The sequence below is a fragment of the Pomacea canaliculata genome, linkage group LG2 (assembly GCF_003073045.1).
Source record: "Pomacea canaliculata isolate SZHN2017 linkage group LG2, ASM307304v1, whole genome shotgun sequence".
Classification (NCBI taxonomy): domain Eukaryota; kingdom Metazoa; phylum Mollusca; class Gastropoda; order Architaenioglossa; family Ampullariidae; genus Pomacea; species Pomacea canaliculata.
The window spans coordinates 6,223,569-6,246,720 of NC_037591.1; the positions used below are offsets into that span (position 1 = coordinate 6,223,569).

At 41.7% G+C, this 23,152-nt stretch overlaps 1 protein-coding gene across 4 annotated transcripts in view; it reads left to right on the forward strand.

Annotated features, from left to right (window-relative positions):
* Positions 1 to 15,696: 15,696 nt before the first annotated feature.
* Positions 15,697 to 23,152, forward strand: part of LOC112558217 (high affinity cGMP-specific 3',5'-cyclic phosphodiesterase 9A-like) — a 45,492-nt gene continuing 38,036 nt past the window's right edge. For 2 of the 4 annotated variants that reach the window (XM_025228539.1, XM_025228542.1), the window contains exon 1: positions 15,698 to 15,953. In XM_025228539.1, the coding sequence (XP_025084324.1) occupies positions 15,866 to 15,953 (88 nt within the window). In that variant the 5' untranslated portion in view covers positions 15,698 to 15,865. Of the gene's footprint in view, positions 15,954 to 23,152 lie in introns of all 4 variants that reach the window. The other 2 variants (XM_025228540.1, XM_025228543.1) reach the window with 2 other exon arrangements.

Consider the following 23,152-nt stretch of genomic DNA (forward strand, 5'->3'; position numbering starts at 1 on the left):
GATAAAAAGACAGTTCAGTGCGAACATTATTTTTGTAGCAGCCACAATATCTGTCGTCAACTGTTGTGGCAAACCGAAGACGAACTAATGCTGGCCAATGTGTGAGGATTGCGTAATGCTGGTTTTGCTCAATCCAGCATGCTCGACAATGCCAAATGAACAAAACTCCGGCAAACACACCGTGCCACTGCGAAATATGAGAAAACCAACTGTGCTTGTCGAAGCAAAACGGCCAATTACACTCGGTGAAATGTTGCAATACTATGTAATTTTTTTAAAAAAAAACCTTCTGCAACACTTTCTGGGAACAATGACTACCACGGTAACCCAGTCATCGAGAACAGCAGCAGTCGCACTGACTCTGACATCTGATGCATCTCTTTCGTCGGATTTTCAATAATTGGAAAGAGAGAGAGAGGGAAAAAAAAAAAAGAAAACAAAAACGACGAACATAACTGAATTCATTTTTGTTTGCTTTAGCCTTTGCATGTTTCAACACCGTGATACAAAAATAATAATAAAAAACCTTGCAAGGACTGAAAACAGCTGGATTTTATCTGTCGGTTTGAATGTCCTGAAGGACAACAAATATTGATCCATGCATTAAATTCTTTATTAACTGAAATTTAATTTAAAAAGAGGGACAGAAAAAAGGAGAGAAATAAAAGATTAAAGAAATAAAAAAGCTAAAACAAATGAAGACTTTTTGGGTAAGCGAGGGAAGTTGTAATGTTTTTGGGTGGGTGAGAGAGAATTCTTGTGGTGACATGTTTCTGTCCTCCTGAACGACGACAGACCAGATCAGAACGATGCCCAGTGGCTCGATTGTGGTGCTGTGTGTCAGTCAGCCTGTAGCACTGACATGGTATGCCAACGACGATATTCGACAAACACGCAGCCTTACACACTGACCACGCTATGTGCTGATGTCGACGGACTGTCGGGAGGAGATCAGATGATGTTAGTCAGCGGCGAGGTCATTTGTTGAAGCTGATACCAATCAACTTTCATTATCTGTCGGAGCACGCATGGACAAGTAAAACAAAACAAAAGAAAAGAAACAAACTATTCATGTCACGAGGACCTAGGAACACCCACATTAAGGCACACGTTACTTAACCTTTGCGCTATTGACCTTTGCCGTGTCATCGATCTCGAAAGCGCTCTGCTTGAGCCGCGTGACATCACCGTGAAAAACTATGCATGCGCACGCATGAGCAATGTAAAGCTGTCTCTTAAGAATAAGAACTCCTGTCAGAATGTGTGTGTGTGAGAGAGAGAGAGAAAGAGAGCATGAGCATTGCGTGGTTCGTAGCTATGAAGCAAAAGCAAGTCGTTTCTCCAAGGTAAGGTCGAGAAAACGTCTTGTTTTCATAGTTACAATGTGCTGCTTGGACCCCTTGGAAACAAACAAACAAACAAACAAACAAACAAACAAACAAACAAACAAACAAACAGGGGTAAAACATCATCCTCATGATCTGGACACCGCTTTACAACTTCGGAAACAAGATGCTTTACCTCGAATTCACCTCGTTGCCCTAGGGCAACAACTTGCATTGGCCTCCTGACTATGTCCCCAGGTCTAGTTACCCACACATTATTTTTCAGTCATGTCTTCTACCTTTCGCATGCGCATCAAGAAAAGAGCCAGGGACACGGAGGGTGACCAGGAGAAATCGTTGCGCTGGAAGGAGCTGGCGCCAGACTTAATCCCATACCCGTCCTTTTCTTCTGGTGGGTAATGCCAGGAAATGTTATACCTTGTCAGGCTACCCCTCCCACTACCCTCCTCCTACTGTCCTCGCCGCCCTTTTCCCAGCAACGACGTCTGTCCTGGAGGGTCCTTTTTTTTCGTCGCCATGGCCGTTAATGGAGTCGATTGTGGTGGCAGTTAAGCCGCTTCGCTTCCTTCTTTAAGCCGTCCTTTCCTTCGGCTGCCGGAGACAGCCATCTTATTCCGTTGGCGCAAGAAGCGGAGCTGTGGAATTATGGTGAAGGGAGAAACGGAAGCGGATGAAATAAAAGTTTATTATCTCGAGTTGGCTGTTTTAGGACATGTAAGACAAAGCCTGGCAGATGTGCGTTTAGTTTTGACAACGTGGAAAAGAGGTCACATACTAATTTATTTAGTAGACGGATTATTTAGTTTTGGCCGGGCTGAAATTTGCTGTTAACGATTCCAGCCGTTATTTTGTTGTTAACTTTTTATATTGAGTCAAGCTTATTCATGCGCGGCGTCAGGTGGTGAAATAGGGAAACTAATTGTATTCAATTTTTTTGCCAACTTTGTTGGGGATCGGAGAATCTGTGAAGCTGCAGAAAATGGGTTCTACCTATTTATAAAACCCACACGAGAACCGCGATGGTCAAAGTGTCGTGCGTGAACAGAGCTTTTTGCTCAGATTAAAAAAAATTACCGGGGAAATCATCTTTAAAAAAAATTAAGCCCAATTTTGTACTCGGGTTAGCCTTTAAGGGAAATGAAATAACATGATATAGGCTCGTCTTATCTGACTGGTAGCATGGCTCGCTCCCCTCTCGCCAGTCGCCAAAATTTATCACAAGTGATTTAAAAGATGGTTACACATCACCGCCTCTCCAACCATCAATGACAGGATACCTGGAATAAATTGGACACGGGGTCAGAATAAAAATGTTGATCCGGGTCTGATTCATCGTTACATCCCCTTGTATTTCTGTCCCTTATAAAAAAATATATCACATTTCTGACACAATCATCGCCAGTCTGCTGGTGTTACAGCCATTATTCAATACAAGAAGAGAAATAAAATTCTTAGTCTGAAAGTATGGAAAAACCCTTCATCTCTCATGACTACGTTCTAAGCTGAAAGTTTGAGCGTCCATTGTTTTCTTTTGTGTTTTTGGAATTTCTTGCCCCCGTCCAGTCAAGTCTTTTAGTGGGCTGTGCACGAGGTGGAGTTCATGTCCTCTCCAACTGAGACTTGTCCATCGCAGGGATATATAACCTGTCTACCTTCTGACGACCCTTTCCAGTCGACTGGCATAGGTCAAAGGATTCAACTGGTCTTGTCCATGTGAACAGTTCCAAGGCATTGAAATTTAGGTCTGACGAAATTTTTTTTCTGTAGATAATTTTTTTTTATAAGCAGTATACTCTTTTTTTTTTCTCCTCTCCTCCAGGCTGTGAATTAGTCCTCTGTATCAGATGTTCATTTATTCATGTTGTACGGTGTGTTACCTACCATACCTTGCTGTTCTTTTCAGAGAGCAGCTTGAGCTTTCTTTGTGAAGGACTTCCTCCGGCTTATTATCTTAATACAATATTAACACCAATACCTGGGTAACGAAATTGTGGCGAGGGTTAGCTACTTTTCTTTGCATATTTTTCAAGTCCTGAGGACTTTATGAGAGTCTTGGACTTTTATTGCCTCAAGATGTGGAATGAGCTTTCATTAATGATCTTTATATCTTCTAGGGTATTAGTGTCTTGTGCTCTTCTCTCTCTCTGTCTCTCAGTCTCTCTGTGTGTTTTAACTGTTTATCGCTGTGCGTCTGTTGACTGATTGTTTGTCACACTGTATGATGTATATCTGTTGATCTTCCCCTCCTATCCACAAATGACACCCGTTAGCTCGAAGACCCACATCGAACTTCTAAACAGAATAACTACAAAACATCAGGACTCCACGTACACACTTGTAAATGTGAAGACATAGCACATTATGTTTGAACGTTTCCTCTCTGTTTCATGCATTTTATTCTTGCAGAACTTTTGTAGAGAAAAATATTTTTTCTTCCTTAGGGCGAATGCGAAATGTTAACAACATATTGTTTACGTATCCCACCAGCAACCTTAACAAAAGAACTGCCCTTGTCACCGTTGTTATCTCTCCATTCTTCATGACATGTTGTGTCATATTTCACATTTATTTATTGATATTTCCATTGTTGTTGTCTACGCTTTGTTGTGTCGTCATACTGTGCTGGAAGCTTCCATATTGAAGGACAGTGCTTCGTATCAATTTTATTTCAAACAAGGCAGTACTTCACAATGGTTTTAAAAACACTTTTCTGATGCTTCCGGAATGAACTTTGTATCGTCTGACAACCTAAACACAATGTTTTCAAATTAAAATATGACATTTCCTTTGTAAGCCTTTAGAGATATTTTTCATACAGCTGACGTGATTCTAAAAGAAAAAAACCATACAACCATACAGTTGTTTTCTACCTGAAAAAACAAATGAACGCAGTAGGACCGACAAAACGCTTGTAGACAAAGTAACATCAAGTGATGTCCACGTCCATCCACCGCTCGCCATCTTCCTTGTAGCAGTCACTGGAAAACGCAGCAGTCGGGATGAATGAGACATTTAAAGACCCTCAGCCGCTGTGTGACTGTCAGGGGCGTTCATAAAAAGGAAGCCATCCAACTTATATGGGCACTAAAAACCCTGCTGCTGTTCCTGATGACCCGTAGACCTACCATCGCAGTGTGTAGACGAACAGTTAGTCTGCCCACTACGCCATTAACGCTGGTATGTCAGGTTCCAGCTCGGCAGGGGGCGCTGCCAGCCCAACAAAAAGCTTCGAAAAATTCCGATGGACGGCATTGTAGTACTTGAGTCTCCGCTCGGGTCTGGGGTCCAGAGAAAGGTTGTCACGATCTCATCTGTCTGCCCAAATAATCATATAATCCTTCCTGTGCAATCTCGATATATGATGAGTATATTAAGTTTATATTTCTTTCACGTGCTACCTTGTCTTGTAAAATTAAAAACTTATTTATTTGTGGAATACTGGTAAACAAATAATCGCAATTTCAATCCAGTTATTATTTTAGTAAAGCTAATAGTAGGAAGAAAACGAATTTATCGATGATTCGTAAAGACAATGGTGATTAGGCCTGAAAACTCAAAGGCAGACCGGTGGAGCCGACAATTCACCGATTCGACCACGCACACGAGTCAATTCGACCACGGCCCTTACTCGATTCGACCACTGAACACCGAAGTACTGTTCAGTCTCACAACACATTCGTTGCTTGTATATAAAACCAGAACTACATTTTTTTCAAGTACTTGTCAGTCACATGATATACATAGGACAGCAGCTATTGTTATCACTTGAATAATGGATGCTGTTTACAGAAAAATAACGCAGGAACACCTGTGAATGAGAAAATTTTTTAAATTGTTTCATTGACGCAACAGCAGAGCAATCGGCATGGCATACCTGTATACTCATAGCCAAAAAACTCCCTGTTTAGTGTAACTTCGAATGATTTGTAAAATTCTAGATGTCGGCATGCCAGTTGTCAAACGCTTTGTACCCCCGACATCTCAGTGGTCGAATATTTGAAGTGTTATTAGGATCAACCAGTTGACAGACATTACACTGTCCTGGCACTGAGGTCATCATGTTCCCGCCATACCCAAGGCTTGACAGAACAGATTGAAGTTCTCTCGAGTGAAGAAATAAGCCTGACCGGCGACGGCTGCCACGTCAGCAATGCCGAGGGGCAGGGAATAAGAAAGATATATATATAAAGGAGGGAGAAGTGAGGGAAGGTCTGGGAAGGTCACGTGCTACTTTTTATAAACACATTCGATTTGCAGCTGCGAGATTTTCAAGCCTAACAAATTACGACGCCAGGGGTCAGTCGTTCCATCGTTGTCACCGGGAAGCAGTTCACAAAAGATTGATTTCAAGGCTGCTGAAACTGGTCCAATAGGACTTGCCAAGAATGAATTGCTAGCACTGAAGACTGAAGTTCGACTGTGGTTAATGCCACGAGAGACAAAAAAATTAGATATAAACTATTTTTTCTCTCTTTAAAAAATGGATATAAATGGACAAACTGCGCTTCTTAAAAGTTTAATTTTCAAGTCGGTCTGTCCTCGCGATGGCTGCAACTCGTTTTTTTTAAGCATGAGTTTTTCTTTTCTTTTCTTTTCCTCATTGATTTTTTTTTCTACCCAGCCTTCTTTTTCTTGGTGAGCTTCTCTCTTCGCAAGACTCTGGATGAGATCCGAATTAACAAGGAATGTAAATAACAATACAGACGGCAAAATGTAATCAGAAAAACATAAAAATAAACTTGTGAAGATCTTCCATACTGTTAGTGCTCACGTTAAGCCTTGACAGGTCCTTTGTCTTAATTTTATTCAAGGGGTCAATCTGTATTAGCACAGCTTGGACCTTTCTTGACTTTGTCAACAACTTGTGAGTCTGAGACAACTTGCTGCCGCCATGATCACGTAAAGCCTTTGATTTTTCGCATCTCCTATCCCACAGGTCTTTGCGAAGAAAACACCTTGATTAAATAGGCTCCGTCACATGAGTTCAGCACACTCATTAGAGCTATTTACCAGCCCCTTAAGCCTCCACCCTTGAAACATGAGCGGGTGGAATTAAGAGATTGATAGCAGGCGCAGTTCCACCGGCAGAACCGTAAACCTTCCGTCGCAGAACGGTCCTGCTACCATCCTAATTGGTCCTGCTCTGTTTGTTGAGCCTGATACAACTTCATTCACCAGACTGACAGCTCCGATTCCAGACACTTCAAAGAACTCCCGCTTGACAGCGCGTGTGATCCGATCTTTGTTCTCGTGCAAACCGTTGCACGCACACACACACACATACACCTCTGTAAATCTAGAAGCTACGCCTCCACTATCACTCTCTGGTGGCTCAAATCTGAAAAAAAAAATTAAAAAAAAGGAAAGATATAAAGGGTTTGGAAGATCGACGACTCTGCGTCTTTTGTTGGGACTAGCAGCGTAACGCGGGCGACACTGGCTTAATTCCTGTCACAGTTCGTTGAACAGGAAAGCCTTCTTTGTCACAGTCGGTGGGTTTCAATATCCTTCTAATCATTATCCATTACCCTTGCTTAATAACCTAGTATTACACGGAGAGAGAGAGGGTAGTCAGACGTGGACTGGGGAGACATTGAAAGCTCAATCGCCCTCGGGGACATGGAGGTAGCAGTCCTCGCAAAAGTCACCTGAATAATTCTTTATAATTTTCTGTAAACAATAACTCGTTCATTGAACTCTAAAATTATCAATTAAGCACACCACGAAAGGATATATGCCCTTGGATATACATCAAGCATTTGACATATTAGGACTCTTCACTGTGGCTCAAGAAGTTCCACAAATTCGTCAAAAAAGATTCTTTTTGAATTTTCATACAGAAAATCTGCTCTTAATTATAATCTGACATCAAATGCTTTTGCCGCCCAAAATTACAAAGCGTACGAGGATGAGGTTAAGAGGTTTTCATGCTCAAGCTAAAACTTTTTACTGAGGAAAACGTAGAAGTCAAGCATTTATGCCACATATAAGCCAAGATAAAGAAGAAATGAAGTGAAAGTGTAGAGACTTATCTACCCGTGAATATCTGACCCTAAAGCTGTGCTGTACATTCGTTTATTGCTTTTTTTTTATTGTTGGTCCTCATCCCCCGTCCCTCTTTCGGTTGAACTGTTCAGTCCATACGTCTGAGCTCGAAATGGAGCAGAACGGACAAAGGCAAACAATTCTATAAAGGAGAGAGAGACTGTGGAAAACGATCTCTCCATCAATGAATTTAGGCATGTATTTATTCTGCTAGCTCTGACTGTTCCCCTCCATCGACTATCACCCGACAGTACTGAGTGACCTAGTCAGCCACCATGGATCCCTATTCTCTGGATTGCTGTCTCTAAGTTCATCGGGTGAAATGGAGGAGGGTCGGAGGGGAAGGATATAATCTTTATTTATAGTGAGAGTACGTCAGATGGGAAATGAAGGTGGGGTTGGGACGGTCATAAGTAATGTATCCAGCAGGAGTATGTCAGGGGACTTCGGGCATCAAAAGGGTAGGTCATCTATAACGCCAGCGCATACGACGACTTCGCCAAAAAAAGATTTGTTTGTCTGTAACAAGAATGGTTAAAGAGGAACAATCTTGCCGGAACTAACAGCTCTTTGCAATACTATAATGTATGTTAGCTCTAATTCGTCCACGAAGGGATGGGCAGGTACTAACGATTTCAGTTTCAGACGTCAAGCGAGTAAATTGCGGAGGACAAGGAGGTGTGTGTGTGTGTGGGGGTAATAGACCCATTGTATACCCGAACACAGGAGGAAAAAAATCAGGTAGATCCACCCACAAATGGCTAACTGTTGTTCCTTAGAAAGGATTAGTAAACAGAGCCACAAATATGGTCTAGAAGCAATGTCACATACGCAGTTGCTTTAATCCTAATCTACTACTCCCACATGCCAGTCACCTCCTGTTTTGCTGCCACGACTGTCATAGTTCAGTAGATTTGTTGTTGTAAGAGCCAACATGGTCGGAGAACACTATCAACAGTCAACATCAAACCGGAAGTAGTCTACTCTAGGATTGAGGTGAAGGACACATGTATACATAATTCTCCAAATTGCCGATAGAGGCTATACAGCCGACTATAAACGTACATGTCTGTCTCGTCATGTGCGTATTGTATGTCTTATCCCGTAATGGAAGTTTCTTGCTTGTCCCTCAAAATTTACTTTATTATTAGTGGATCCCAGCCCTGGAAGCTGTATTAGCAGAAATAGGTATGGGCAGCGGAACGAAAAGGTTAGTCTGAGACTTCCTCATGTCAAGCCGTAGACACAGTGAACCACTTACGTCCATCTCATCTACGGACACCGTTCTCGTTACCTTTACCTATTTTTGTCCTTGTTTATGACTGGGCATACCGATCAGTCCAATCGTCGATTGCGACTGAAAAATCGACTGCACTGTACCTGACAGCTTCCGACTGTCGTCAAGATCGTAACCGTTCTGTCCTCAGGCTCCGTTGCATTGTGGGCATGTGGACAGCACTGCTGGTTGGCATCTGTTTAGCAATGCATTCGAGAACTAATTCTGTTGCTTTGTGGGCAATGTGAAGACTCGGCTGATGCTGCATAGTGCTGAGACTCTGGTTTTCCACCCTTTTTTTTTCTTTTTCTTTCTCTCTCTCGTGCACGCTAATGGGCCTCCGGATCAACTTTCAGCTGCTTCGTTTTAAGGTTCGTGCCGTCTTCGTCCTGCAGATGCGCCAAACCCACAGACAAGAAAAATTTCATTGCAGCACCTAGTGTTTTTCTCTCTCTCTTTTTTTTTTTTAAGTTCTGAACGTGGCTTACACTTAGTTTCGTGTTTATCAGTCGAGTTTGCCGAAGGGGACAGCTTTTTAACACTCACTTGCTCTTTGATTACCACCACATCCACATCCACAGCCGTAGGCAAGCTAAACGGCTTTGAACCTACCTTCTATGATGCTTCTTTTCCCTTTCTAACAATTCTTTGCAAAGCATCGAGGACAAAGACTTGTTTAAGAGACTGGTCTATCTCTCTCTGCAGACCTTTTTCTCCTTTCTTTTTTCTGTTTCGCTTCATTAAGGATTCTGAACACGCTCTCCAGGACAAAAGACTCGAGCACTAAACCCTCGCTCAAGCGTGGCTTGAAAATCCACTCAGTGAAAATAGTTTGACTGCCGTGGGTTGTTGCCCTTTCCTGTCTCATTGCCTGTCTCCGTTGACCGTGATGAAGTGTCGTACGCCCGGTTTTTCTCGTCTGATCAATAATTGCCAACGACACACATCTGAAGAAAGAAGCCTGTTGCATTTTCACTCTCGAGACAGCTAAAGCTAATCACTCAGTTTTCTCTCCTCCATCATGTGTGGAAAGGCAACATATGTATGTCCGTATCTTGTCTACAACAACATTCCTGAGGGTTTAGGTAGTCTTATCTCTCTCTGCTGATCCTGAGAGAATATTTATTCAGTGTATGTGTGTGTTTGTCCTGAGAGAATATTTATTTAAAGTTTTTGTGTGTGTTTATGAATGTATTTGTTTTGTGGTATGTATTTGTGACATGTGTTACTGTGTTGTATGTATGTGTGTGTGTGCTATCTCCCAGAATCACGTGCGCAGTATTACTATTTCATGATAAAGAAAACTAGTGCATACTTATGTTACAGTATGGCGTATATCATACTGGGTATAATCTAAGGTCTCTCATTCTGCTGGCTTATGAAGCTGCGATATCGGTGGACCCCAGACATGATAACGAATATATGTATTTTGTCTTTAGTTCTCTTTGCCTTCTCTCTCCCTCCATCTCTCCATCTTTTTTCTTTTCTCAAATCTATTCTCCCTTTCTCACTTTTTTCCCATTCTCCTTTCTCGTTCTCCCCTCTTGTTTTTTCTCCTCTCTTTCTCTCAATCCTCTATCTCTATCTCTTTCTTTTTCTCGATCACGCCGGAACTTCCTAATTCCCCTTTCTTTCTTTCACGCCTGTTTGATTGCCCAGAGTTTGTTAGAGACACGATGACCTGACAGGATGTCTCTGACGTGCACGACAACCCGACAGTTTGTCACACGACAGCAGAAATGTGACGTACACATCGTCTGACAGTATATATGTGACGTGCAGTAACGAGTCGTGTAACAGTAACGCACATTATGTACCGTCGTCCTACTGACCCCGTAAAGTATTTGAAAGAGAGAACACAGCAACCATTTTCCTGAAAATATAAGAAGGTGCACAGGACTTGCAAATTTGCAAACCCTTGCACGAACCCACGTCACTCTGTCCAAAGCTGTTCAGAACCACTTGTCTCCATTTTGACTCAAGGGTATTTTGTGCCCACGACAGGCCCTAAGACCCCGGTGGACACAGGGTTGAGGTCGAGACCTGACCAGACCCAGCTGTCTGGGTCGTGACCCACGCAGGCTATAGGTATCCACATGGTTCCAATCATATATTATATATGCTGCTCACCTGTAGGTCGTAGGAGATGTCACCACAACTACAGGATGTCCCCAAGGCATGGAATGAAAGGACAGGGAAATTACTCTCCGCGTCCTTTGCAAGCACCGTCCATAGAAACGCAAAGTGAATTCACTTTTGTAATGCCAGACCTAATAACCGCGATGCTGAGAACACTCGCGAGTTAACGGAGGGAATCGGAGGAGTGGGGTTTTCCTTCCCTCTCCCCCCCCCTCGAAAAATGTTCCACAATACGAGGCTAGTCTGAAACAGTGACAGTGATTGAAAGGGAATAAAGAGAAACATTAGCTGATTTCAAAAGCTGAGGTTTGTAAGCAATCTATGCCAATCAATGGACCGTGAAGCAAGACCAGCCGTTGCCCAAGCGAGCAGGTCACGTCATTCGTTATGTCCATCGATCCGAATAACGCTGTTTGCGACATACCTGCTGAACGTAACGATCGCTCGGGTACCAGTCACATTTACTTTTCCTTTCCATTGAAGGGCCTTGTTTTTCTTTTTTTTTTTTTTAATTCATCGGGTTGGGGCTGAATTTGCCACGCACGAGCGGCAAGAATGAGACCAGAAAATGGAATTGATTTGGGGTCTTGAATTATTTGATCCCTGCATAACAGCGACCAGCGATTTTTCACCTTTTGGGCTATCGTTAAGAGTTTGAAAGGAAGATAGCTAACTAATTTTTTCATTTATTCTCTCTCATCCCTTACTTCTTCGTTTTCCCATCATTTCTCTCCTAAATCTTTCTTTCTTTTCGTGCTCCCAAGAAAGATAAAATTATTATTCATTGGCAATGATGAAGATTCAAAGACTAAACTTTGTAATCTGATGGTCACGTGATCGTCATGCTGTCAAATCACGACGTTGATATAAACCAACATGTAATTGTGATCCTTCCATCAAAGGCAACAAACTGCCATTTCATCCTTCCCAGAATTATCGGGGTTGCTTTTTATCGTAAGCTTACGGTTTCCTACTTCAGATTTACCATCCTTACAATACTTCCGGTTATCGTCTCTCATTTCTTGTTCATAAACAAATACACTTCCTAATTTCAGTTGTTGTTTTTTTTTTTTTTTGTGTTGAACTCCATTCCGTACTATTTACTTCACAGTTGTCCTCGTCAATCGTGTAAATGTTTTTCCTCAATTTCTTTCTTTGTTTGGTAGTTTGTTTGAGGTTACCCGGAAACTGAAGCTTGATGTCACAGATTGACGTCATCGCCTCGCCTTGAGCGCAACGAGCACAAGAAAAGGCTACGACCTCGGCACCTTGTCGTCTGATAACAAAGAATGGAACAAAAGTGGAACAAGTCATAAGCCCCACCCCAACCACCGAGAGGCTATCACATTAGACCCTCGACAGACGGTGCGTTTAACGCCGGACGTGATTCGAGTCCAAAGAAGAGGATCGGATTCTGATCGTCTGATCGTTGGCCACGTCTTGTGCCCAGCAAACGCCCCTCCCCACCTTAGTGAGTCAGGAGCTGGAAGACTGTAGCGATACTTGGACAAAGTTTGACCGGTGTCCACACATGAAGATGTTCGCTGACTTGAATTGTTTTAGTAAATATATGCTCTGCTGTAATCATTCAATCATATACAAACAAACTACAATAGTTTGGCATGTTCCATAAATAATCACATTCACTTGCACGGTGATGGATTATTGGTTTTAGAAAATAATACTTCGAGGATGTGGATATCAGCTGGCATTGTCTCGAAGTATCGTTCTTCATCGTCTATATAGAACTGTGTAGGAGACGTGCACCTCTCCTGCCCTCCACGCATGCGTGAACCACGAACCGTCTGACGATCGCAGTTGACTTTAGCGACTCACTCGGCGCCAGGGGTTAAAGGCCACTCTACCTGATGACGTCAACGGCAACCCAAGCTTACGATAGACGATAGTGAATTCCGGGGTTTGAAAGATAGCTGATTGCTACAGGAAGGCAGGGAATGAGAGATCGATTGCGAAACAGCGATTGCCAACGTATTCTAACTTGATACGATATGTATCGCTTACAAGTTCGAGAAGGTTCCGAGACTATAACCCAATCTCACCCTCACCTTAAACAAAAGACAATTCCCAGGAGAAAAATACCTCTATGGAAACATCGTCATGTTAATGCGAAACAAAAACAAAATTTACGTGTATGTGTGTGTTTGTTATTCGTATGTGTACATAAAACACAGAATGAAACTATATACTTGGATTCATCTCCCCTGCATTTTCTTTACAATAGACAGGGAGGGCGAGCGGAAATTGGCCAAGCTGCTCTTTGTCGTGAGCGTCACTCACCAAGCGCTCCTGCTGCGACCATCTAGAAGAAAATCGAGGTTCACCGAGTCCAGCTTGTCATTCAATTGCTCTTCCTGTCATTTCGGTGGTCAGCGAGCTTTACCAATGACATCTGCTGGGCATCTTCCATGAGCGTGTAATTACAGCCACTACCGTTGTATTAAATGAAATATGTTAATGATGACAGCAATGTCCGTTTTTCAGAAAGGCGATGTATTATTTTTCTCTTTCTCTGTCTTCCACAGAGCAATCGAGGAAGGTTTGGGTAGAGGGGTGAACACATGGCTATGATAATTCATGTGAGCGCATTTCACCCTCTTGGTTTATTTTTAGGGAGCCTGCTTGCCAAGTGTGATGAGCTGCATCTAGCCGTCAAACACTTTGACACTGTACTGCTTTCCAACAAGTTGTATTAGAAAGAACTAAAAGCAATCATGGCTGACAAAAGCGACTCCCAGCCGGCAAAATCAACAATACAAAAGCCACGGATATTTTCCGCCAAACATAACGCGTGATAACTTGCTGAGCACGACAACGAGGTAGCTTTGTGTGATGAAGAAACTGGTCTCAGGTTTGGTTGATTTGCAGATTAAAGGGATTGTAACGACAAAGTACAAATTCTTAGTATCTCGTAAAGAGTAGGATCAGTTTGGATCTCGTCTATTTTCGTGTCTGTTCATGTGGAAAAGGTTGAATGTTTTATAGGATGTTGTGGTTAATAAGAGAAATTACACGGTACTCTTTCGTTTGCTTCAACGAAGTCTCGTCATCCAATGATGTCAACTCAATCCCAGCGTGAGCTGATGAAAGGATATGGTTGGATATTGATCATAGCCATCTTGATTGTTATCACTACTGTATATCCCTAATCTACCGATCACTTGAGTTCAAATCTTAGCAATGACCGACACTTCCTCTCCCTCGCTGACGTCACACAGCACACCACAGCCTTATCACTGCAGCCAAAGCCTTTACTATACCTTTAAGGTACAAGGTTGGTTTGCTTATTATATCATATCCTAGACATACTAAATCTCTTACAGTGTGAAATTTAAAGAGTAGTCCAGCGAATTATAAAATGGCTCACTTCTTCTAGGGCACGGCATGAGAAAGAGTAAACCCAATCCTTTCTTTAATTCCCTGATAAATCAGGTAGTAACATGAGATGCATCGAAAACATTTTTATCACTGTTTTGATCATGGCGTAATCTTAGGGACAGAACAATCAGCACCAATTTGATCCTGCGGCCTTCCTCTTGAATGAATTTGTGTAATGAAGAGGAAGATATTTTGAGGTATTTAATTTACATTCAATGTCCCGGATACAAATAAAACAGAGCGTGAATGCAAAATTCGTCTTCTTTGTCAATAAATGACAACCCTCGGGGGAAGGGGGTTGGTTTGCAAAGTTAACAATATTATTCTGCGTGACAGTCAAGTATTCTAAGATGCCCACATGATATTAGTTAAGAAAACTCTGCTGTTCAGCCTAGAGCTAAACGCAGACACACAAAACGTACACACAGTAGTTCGATAAGTAACCAATCTGGGCAAAAAATAATGTTTAATACTGGTTATTTAAATAGCGCTTTGCCTGATCATTAAGGCGGTCTAAAGCACTTTGCATAATCAAACATACTAAAAAAGACAAAGATATTTTTAGCGCATTATTCCAAGACTGTACGCGCTATACACAAAAAATCTTATCACTAACTCTTGTACAGACATAGACATATCAAATAGCAACAAATTTCAGCACTCAGTGGATTGTCTTGTTAAGAACCGGTGTTCACCAAAATGTCGCCTTTTTTTTTATAGCCCACGATAGTTTCAACATCTATAGCTCGGACAGTCCACCATTTCATTTGGGAAAATAGACTAAACAGACTAATCTTCATTGCAGATTAGACAGGTGCTTCTGTCGTCACCAGATAGATGTCCACACTTCATTAAAATGCACGGCTGGCGACTTACACAAACGATCGAGGATTAAATGACAGAAGAGAAGAAATCGATTGGAAAGTGAAAAATCTTACAAAAGGTCACAAGCAATAAAAAAGAATATAGAAAATGTATATGATGATGAATAAGAAGATCCCGACAGAAGCGCTGCCAAACAACAAGAGGTAAATCAAAACACAACCCAGAAAAACAAACAGAAGAAAACTCACCCTGTCAAACATTTAAAGTTTATGTATTTACTTTTGGAAGCCCAGCTCATTACTAGGTACTAAAGTAAACAGAGAGGATTAAAAAATTTGCAATACAAATTCCTCATGGTTAATATATTATAAACGTAAGACGCAAATAATAAAAATACTACTTCCAGCAGAGACAGGGTCGACTTTCCCCATTACTCGCCCAGCGCAGTCATGTGACCTATTTAAAAAAAAAAAACTCTCAAAGCTCGTAAGGAAACGTCGACTTAACTTCCAATGTGTGCTACGTTTTTTTCTGCATTATTATGTACTGGTTTCATTAAATATAAATTAAATAAAAAGAAAATATAGTATTTTGAAAAAAATAATGAAATAATTTCATTTATTTGGGTTGTTTCTAATTGTTTAAATTGGAAACCAACCTGACACGCTGTCCGGTTCTATCGTCTGTCAAGTCAGCGCGTTGGAGGTCGGTGTTGCCGGCGGAGCGAGTGTGCGATCGGTAATCAGCTGAGAGCTCTGCTATGACAGTTCATGGGGGAACACACAAACAAGCCTGCCTTCATGAAGTTGGGTAATCCGCAACGGGTGTTAGTGTGGGTATGGCGACCAAGGTGGTGTATTTCTTGATCGACGGACGAGAGGAGCAAGCGGAATTCCGCAGTGATGACGAAAGTGAAGATGTACGAGGTAAGGAAATGGAAGCGAAATCTTCCCAACTTTTTTGGCGTCTGCTCACTTGAGAACTGGCAGCGCACTAGGCACTTCTGCCGATAGCAAGGCATCCGTGCTTCAAATCAGAAATTCAAAACTAGCCGCGTGAATCGCATTCTTTACGAGCCTCTGCTGCTCTCTCCCTTTTCTAGTCACTCGTCTCAGATTGCTTTATTTTCATAGTATTTACTGGTGTGGGGAAAATCCCGAAAGTTTTTAAAACTGCTAAAACTTTGCGAGGCATTTTGAACATGAATGGCGTGGTCGCATATTCGAAGTGTCTTGTCACTGAAAAAAAAAAAGTAGAATGCTTACTGGCCAAAAGAAAACCAAACCTCAAAGATACGAAGAGATCGACTTGCAATCTCAAGTATGGATGCTTTATGTCTAGGAAAGAATTTTTAGATGCTCATGGGGAAAACAGTTGTGGTGGTATGCACGAATGTAAAAATGAAAGATAAAATTCACTTTTAGACGAGAAAATAGCCTTAGGTTATGTCGGGACATAGCTAAATACTTCACAGCATTTAGTTGCAGCAAGTAGCTTAATTACGTAGGAAATGCAGACAAGTTTTGAAGCAGACTATTGTCATTCTCTTTCATGAAACTGAAAGTAAAATAATTGAACTTACATTCTTACATTACATTTTAAAAACACTAAATTTAAAGTAAAAAAGAATGATGCTCATGCATGTACATTTGTACTTGCTTAATGCACAGAAAAATATGTTCATACACAGAAATATATTTTTAGTCTGAAACTTCACTTATCCAAAATATAGCATTTTTCAGCCTGAAATGTTAATTACACCACAGATCTCTCACTACACATCTGTAATTAAACTCTGATGCTTCAAGCACTTTAGATCAAGACACTGATTATAATGATAGTAGGGATAGGCAGAAGTAGAGATGAAAAAAAAAGAGAGGAAAGGCAGGTGGAAGGGAGGTGTAATTTATTCGTGTTCTGATTTAAAAATTCACATTAATTTCAGGCTAGCGATTGAGAGATTGATTTTTTCCATAATGTGCAATTTGAGCTATTTTAGAAGTGGATAAAGATTTTCTAAAAGTATCAGTGCCTGATGGTGTCTTCTAATTTTGGAAAGGAGTGAGTTAATTGACTTGACATTGCTTGACAAGTAGCACTTGCAACACACATGGCCTCCCACATCACAGTGTATCAGAGCAGTGTCTTACATTATTAGATCTTCCGAAAAAAAGAAGCTATGCAGCATAGAAGATGAGAACTCTTGCTTTTTATATTTATTTTTTGTGATTGGATATACTTTTTTATGGTCCATGAAAGATGGACTGTGTCTTCTTTGGCTTGTATAGAGGCATTGAAATGCTTTGGCATCCTCACAATTCAAAAACTCTGCCAGTATTTCACATTAGGTCTTCATTTCCAAAATTTCTAACAAATTGTCAAATTACTCTATAAATTACCCAGAACTAGATGAAAAAATAATATATATATAGAGCACATCAAAAGTTCACTTGACAGATCTCTTATTCAGAAAATAACTTGGATGTTGAATGTCTGTCCAAATTATCTAGCTAGAGCAAGTACAGGGTATGGTGATTGTGATTATAAATGGCCAATGTTTGATTTTATTTTGAACTGCTTGATGTTTTTATAAGTTAAACTGTCAATTCCTTAGTGTCTTATTCATAATGTGAATGTTTTTTTATCATCTCATTTCATTTGTCAGCATTCTCTCCTGTATTTTCTGCACAAGACTTGCAAAATGGCTGATTTTTACAGTCTTTACAACCACTGAGGTTTATGTAAATTTCGTCTCCTCCATTTTTTTCTGTTTTATATACAGTACATCAGTATTTTAAAACCTACGTTATAGGCTTTTATTACCGGAATTTCTTTGGCATGCTAAAATCCTTTTACTTTTCATGTTCATTCTGCCCTGCATTTGCCTAGAGGTATTTTGTTCCTGTTAAAAGGCAAATGGCCTTTAAGGTAAGCCAGTGTGCTTTATATGGTTTAATAGACTCGTGGTATGGCAGATACTCACGCTCAGCTAATAACTAGAAGTATTTTGAAACCTCTTTTTCCTATGTAGTCTGGACATTGCCAAACAGTAACTGCTTTGGAGTGAAAAGTTTCAAGACTGTGAGTTATATGAGACTAAGGTGTTTCTGATTCAAATAAATTTTATAAAACCAGAGAATATTAGACTATCAAATTATGCAGTCCTGTAACCTTTATCAGTTTGTGACATCCAGAAATTGTGTAAGTATTCTGAAAGTTGTGTAGTTTTGACAGAAAAGAAGTTAAGCTCGGTGGCATAATCGAAGGTAGATTTGCATCAGACAGTTTAATTAACTGATCGTTTATCTCATCAAAGACTTTTTGAAAAAATTACAAAACTGGGAAAGCCACATGTTGCATTATGTGAACATGGAAACAGTGAGTTGGGCAAGATTTAGTGAAATGGGCTTTGGGGAAAGGGGAAATAGAGAATTTAGCCCTTAGGTTCTTGGCAGAAATGTACAGAGCACAGAAAATGTTTTCACCCTTTTCTTCCTCTTCTCTCTCTCTTACACATACACTCCCCCCTTTTTATCTGTTCTCACCTGTGCTGGATATCGAAAAATGAGTATGTGGAAATGTAACAGTGCCAAAGTGCTGCTACAACATTTAGCACCTTGTTTTGAAATGGCTGTTGAAGCGACTAGGTATTGCTTCTATCAGAGAGTGTATTCTAGCCCATAATGTGTGTAAAAGTGGTTCGCGACGGGCGCGGTGTTGCTCATTTGAAGCCTCTATCTTGGTACGGCGGTCCACAAAGCCACCGGGAACTCGGCGCCGAGTGAGAGGAATTCGCTGGCCACTGTCAGCGACTAGCGAGGGTAAAGCAAGCGCCTGCACGCTTGGAGGAGGAGGGGCAATTTGGTTTGAGACACTGTAAACTCGTGGATGCTGAAAAATACAATTGAATTATCGAGAGCCTGGCGTGACGAAATCAACAAAAGAGAATTGAGTTTAGGAGAAATAGATACAAACTCACTTTCCTCTTCCTTGACCCCTCTGCTTTTTTTTTTTTCTTTTACTCTTTGTCCTCTGCCTCTTTTTTTTTTTTCAAAGGTAATTTCATTGAAGTGTTTGACTAATGTGTTTTCTTCTGAGTCACTTGCTGAAAGTTTGGGGTAGATTCCAGATACAAATCCTCGATGGCAGACCGTATCAGAGGCAACAAGCAGGCCTTTGGCAGCATGAAACTAGAGTCTGTTGTAAAATATCAACTGGTTGTCGTAAAACAAGCGTTGAAGCCAAAGGGCAAACTTCATCGCTTCATATACCGAGTAAAGGTTAAAACCTGATGAATTTTGAAATAGGCTTCATAGCTGCCTTTTATTTGTTCCATCGAAACGTTCACAAACATTTAAAAAAAATGCAAGATGAAAGAGTACGTCGTAAAAAAAAGATTTTTGTTTGAAGAAGAAAGGGGGAAGCGCAAAAGCTGGCTGTAATGGGCAAGCCATACGCATCTGTGGGCATGTTTGCCCTTCAGAAATGCCACATTAATGAACAGCCTGCAGCGCAATGTAAAGCCCGAACGACCAATTAAGTGGCTTGTTTTACATTCCTAAACTGGCCTGGATTTATTTCTTGTGGGACGGACACCTTCTCAGGGAGAGATGAAATGGGGAGTTTTTTTTTTTAAACCCCCAATTTTGAGCCGCATCTGTCAGACTAGAGTTGCTCTTCATTTATTTTTTGTTTTTTTTTTTAATTTGGCTACACAGCGATGCTTGTTTGCACCTCATAGCCTTAGAGGGGACGGCAGTTGAAGAAGGGGTTCGACTCGACAGTTGGGCTGACGTGATTGAGGGTATGACGAAGGGTATTCTTTTTTGTTTGGTTCGTAACATAACACATAACATTTGTTGTGCCTAACCACTAGCCTGTAATATTGGACTGCTGTACTGCCTGACCTCATCTAAATTACATATGCATACATTGGTTTCCAAACGAATCTTGATAGAAAACAAGTAACTGGAAGAAAATGTGTGTCCACAGCTAGACCGACCGACGAGGCAGATCAACCAGTACGCATGCACAAACCACAATGGACGTGTCTGTTATTTCGTTCCGACGTGGGAGTCGGAGGAGGAGAAGAACTTGTTTCACGCGACCTTTATCTTGCAAAAAATCAACCTCATGTGCCTAATTATAAACTGAAGTTACTAGGTTTGGTTGTTGTGTGTGAAGGTGCAAGGACTTTCATGCGAGGGGAACTTTTCCTACCATTGAATAGGCAAGCTATGGTGCGGAGGTTTTTCCAGACGCAAACCATGTCACAGACGAGACTAGACATTAACCCCTTACTGACGGCGCATTCCAGCGGCTTGCCGCGACTCCAGGCGCTGTCAACTCCAGCGCGACTCTCTTGGTGCCAGTGATCTAGAATCGATAGAGCACCATACACTTCTAGAAAACATTTTTGCAAAACGACATAAAGGTAGAAAATCGGTGTTAGCCTTCAAGCACGATCGACGAGCTCCACTAGGGGCCCAGTGAAGTTGCGCCGGGCTCTGGACAGTGGGGGCGTTGTAGCCTTAGACTTGGATGTAACCGAGGAAACGAGTTTGCTTAGAGAGATCACGGAAAGAGTTCGAGGGAATGGATCAACGACCCAGCGTGTCCGCATTCAAATCTTGTAAAGATGTGATGCCATAGCTTTTTGGAAGTTGGGTATAACAAGTGCAAGTAAGAGAGCTAATCTTAGAGGGCGAAACATATTAGCACCCGAGGTTATGCTGGAGCAGTGCAGGCACTAGCAGGCCTCCAAACGAGTAATTACAGCTATTCACTTTTCCTCCACACACCCACTCCTTCCTCACCTCACCGGCTCTGTCAGCTTCAATCAAAGCTGTCTTTGTGGCAGACGTGTTCGCATGTTTTTCTTCTGCTGTTTCCATCAGCACGAGATAAGACATTTTAAATCACCTCCCACCCCTCACCCTCGCACTCATTGGAATCAGGCTACGTCTGGTGGTAACATCCGTCCGACATCTTGCAAAGGGCGACCACCAACCGCCCACATTCAGTGCTACTCTTTGCCCCTTCACCAGTGAATAGAAATCACTTGCACGTACATTATCTATGACTGCTAGTTTTTCTGCTATGCATGGGTCTATGCACACCATTTGTTATTTGTAGTTATGGTGTTACTGGGTGGACATCAATATTATTCTTGGTAATGGGCAATGTGTCACTTCTGGCACCCGGGATCTGTACGTCGGACGATTTGGAAGAGAGCTGGAAGACTTGCAGAACGTTATCATACTCTCACATTTCTGACTTCCTACGTACAGGAGTTCTAAGTTTGTGGGACCCAGATTGTCTACACTTAACATCTGCTTTAGAATGCATAAGCAACACGTTTCATCAATTCTTAATATTCAGACCGAGTATAGTTGCGCATCGTTGGGGTTGCACGCGCGCGTGTGTGGGTGTGTTGGAGAGGGGTGTAAGTATGCGTGTGCATATTTTCATCTGTGTACGTGTGCTCTTGTATTTGTGGTTTTGTTGAAGCAGTTAATGGCAAGGGATAAGATGGGAGAAAGAAAGGAAGGGAAAGCTGTCACGAACACGCCAGTTTGTTTATATGGATTGTCGGCGTGGAGTATTACTATGGACTACGTGATTTTTTTTAACAAGCAGAATGTGTTAAATGGGGCAAACTCAGACACCTGCAGGTTCATGTCGTTTAGTGCCTTTGGTCTGTGTCCAATAAAGGGGAAATTAGCAATCCTTATTCTTTAAGGGAGGACTGTGTGGTAGAGGAGTGTCTTGGAGGAGAAAGTATTTTAACTTCTGCTTGTACTGTCAGGTGTAGAGCAAATGTTTTCAGCGTCGTGGCCCGCAGTAAACGGCTATTATTTATTTAGTGCTTTTAAAACGTTTCAGCGATGGTACATGACGGAGGTATTTTGAGAAAGAAGCGATGCATAATCTGAAAGTAGCATCATGGTGTCAAGTTTTGACACAGTGAATGACTTTTTTGCGGTTCTTTCTCTCCGTAATTCTCATATAGCAGCTTAAATGTAATACGAAAAGCCACTTCGCTTAGTTTGGTCTGATTTGCCTGGCGACTTCAGACTCGTTTTTAAGACCTCACAGTCAACATGATTTTTTGGTAAGTTAGGCTGAAAAGCTTGGCCTTAAAATGTCAAGTCCTAACATGCAACTCTTTGGTTCCGTTTTGATGGATGTTCCGGGAGGTCTACTGCAGACAAAACCGACTGGAAAAGTGTGCTGCTTCATGGGTATTTGATACTGTTCCATTTCGTGTCACTGCTGGAGAGCTTTGTCGATGTGGATTCCAACCGAGGGCCTCTACAGATGGACAAGTTATCGAGGATATCGTCGAAGAACAAAGGCGTCAAAATTACATATTGCCGATGAAAACCATGGTTTGTATAATTTGATCAGCTTGCGATGAAAGGGAACAGCTCTGGCAAGACTGAGAACATCGTTAACAGACCGACGGGCTGTCAATATGGACGGCGTTAATCAACTGCGTAGTCTAAGTTCGGAAGAAAGCTACTGACTAGTTTATTAGACAACAGTTTAGTTCACAAAAGCTGTTGTTCAAAATGAACTTTTGGGGAGGGAGTGATTATTAATTTGTCTAGACTGACCTGCGCAACAAGAGGAATGGAGCAAAGCGACCCAAAGGTAAACAAAGACTGGTAGTCCACACACCTGGGTGGAAGAGGTAGACATTTGTGTTCTACGCCAAATGAGCATGTGATAGGCTATGTCAGTTCAGCATTGCAAACATGTATTACATCAGGGAAAATATTTATATCGCCTTGAGCAAGATTTGAAACCTCGGTCGACGATTTTGTCTTCATGACAAGACCTTTGCGCCGTGAGGCTGCTGAACGACAGATTAGAGATGCACGTACTAGTTTAGAGACGGGCCTCGCCTTTCCTCTGAGCCGCTCCAGCGACCTGGAACCACTCCGCCTCCTGAGATCCGTACAGAGTGCATTTGTACCGGGCAACATCTGTAAGCTGACGTTAGTTGCCATGGTGAAGAAATCTGTCTCATCTCTTGACCGGAACATTTGGTCCGAAAGTAATAATTCATACAAATCATTTCTTCGCGTTCTTAACATTTCCGTTGTTTTTCCCCAGTGAC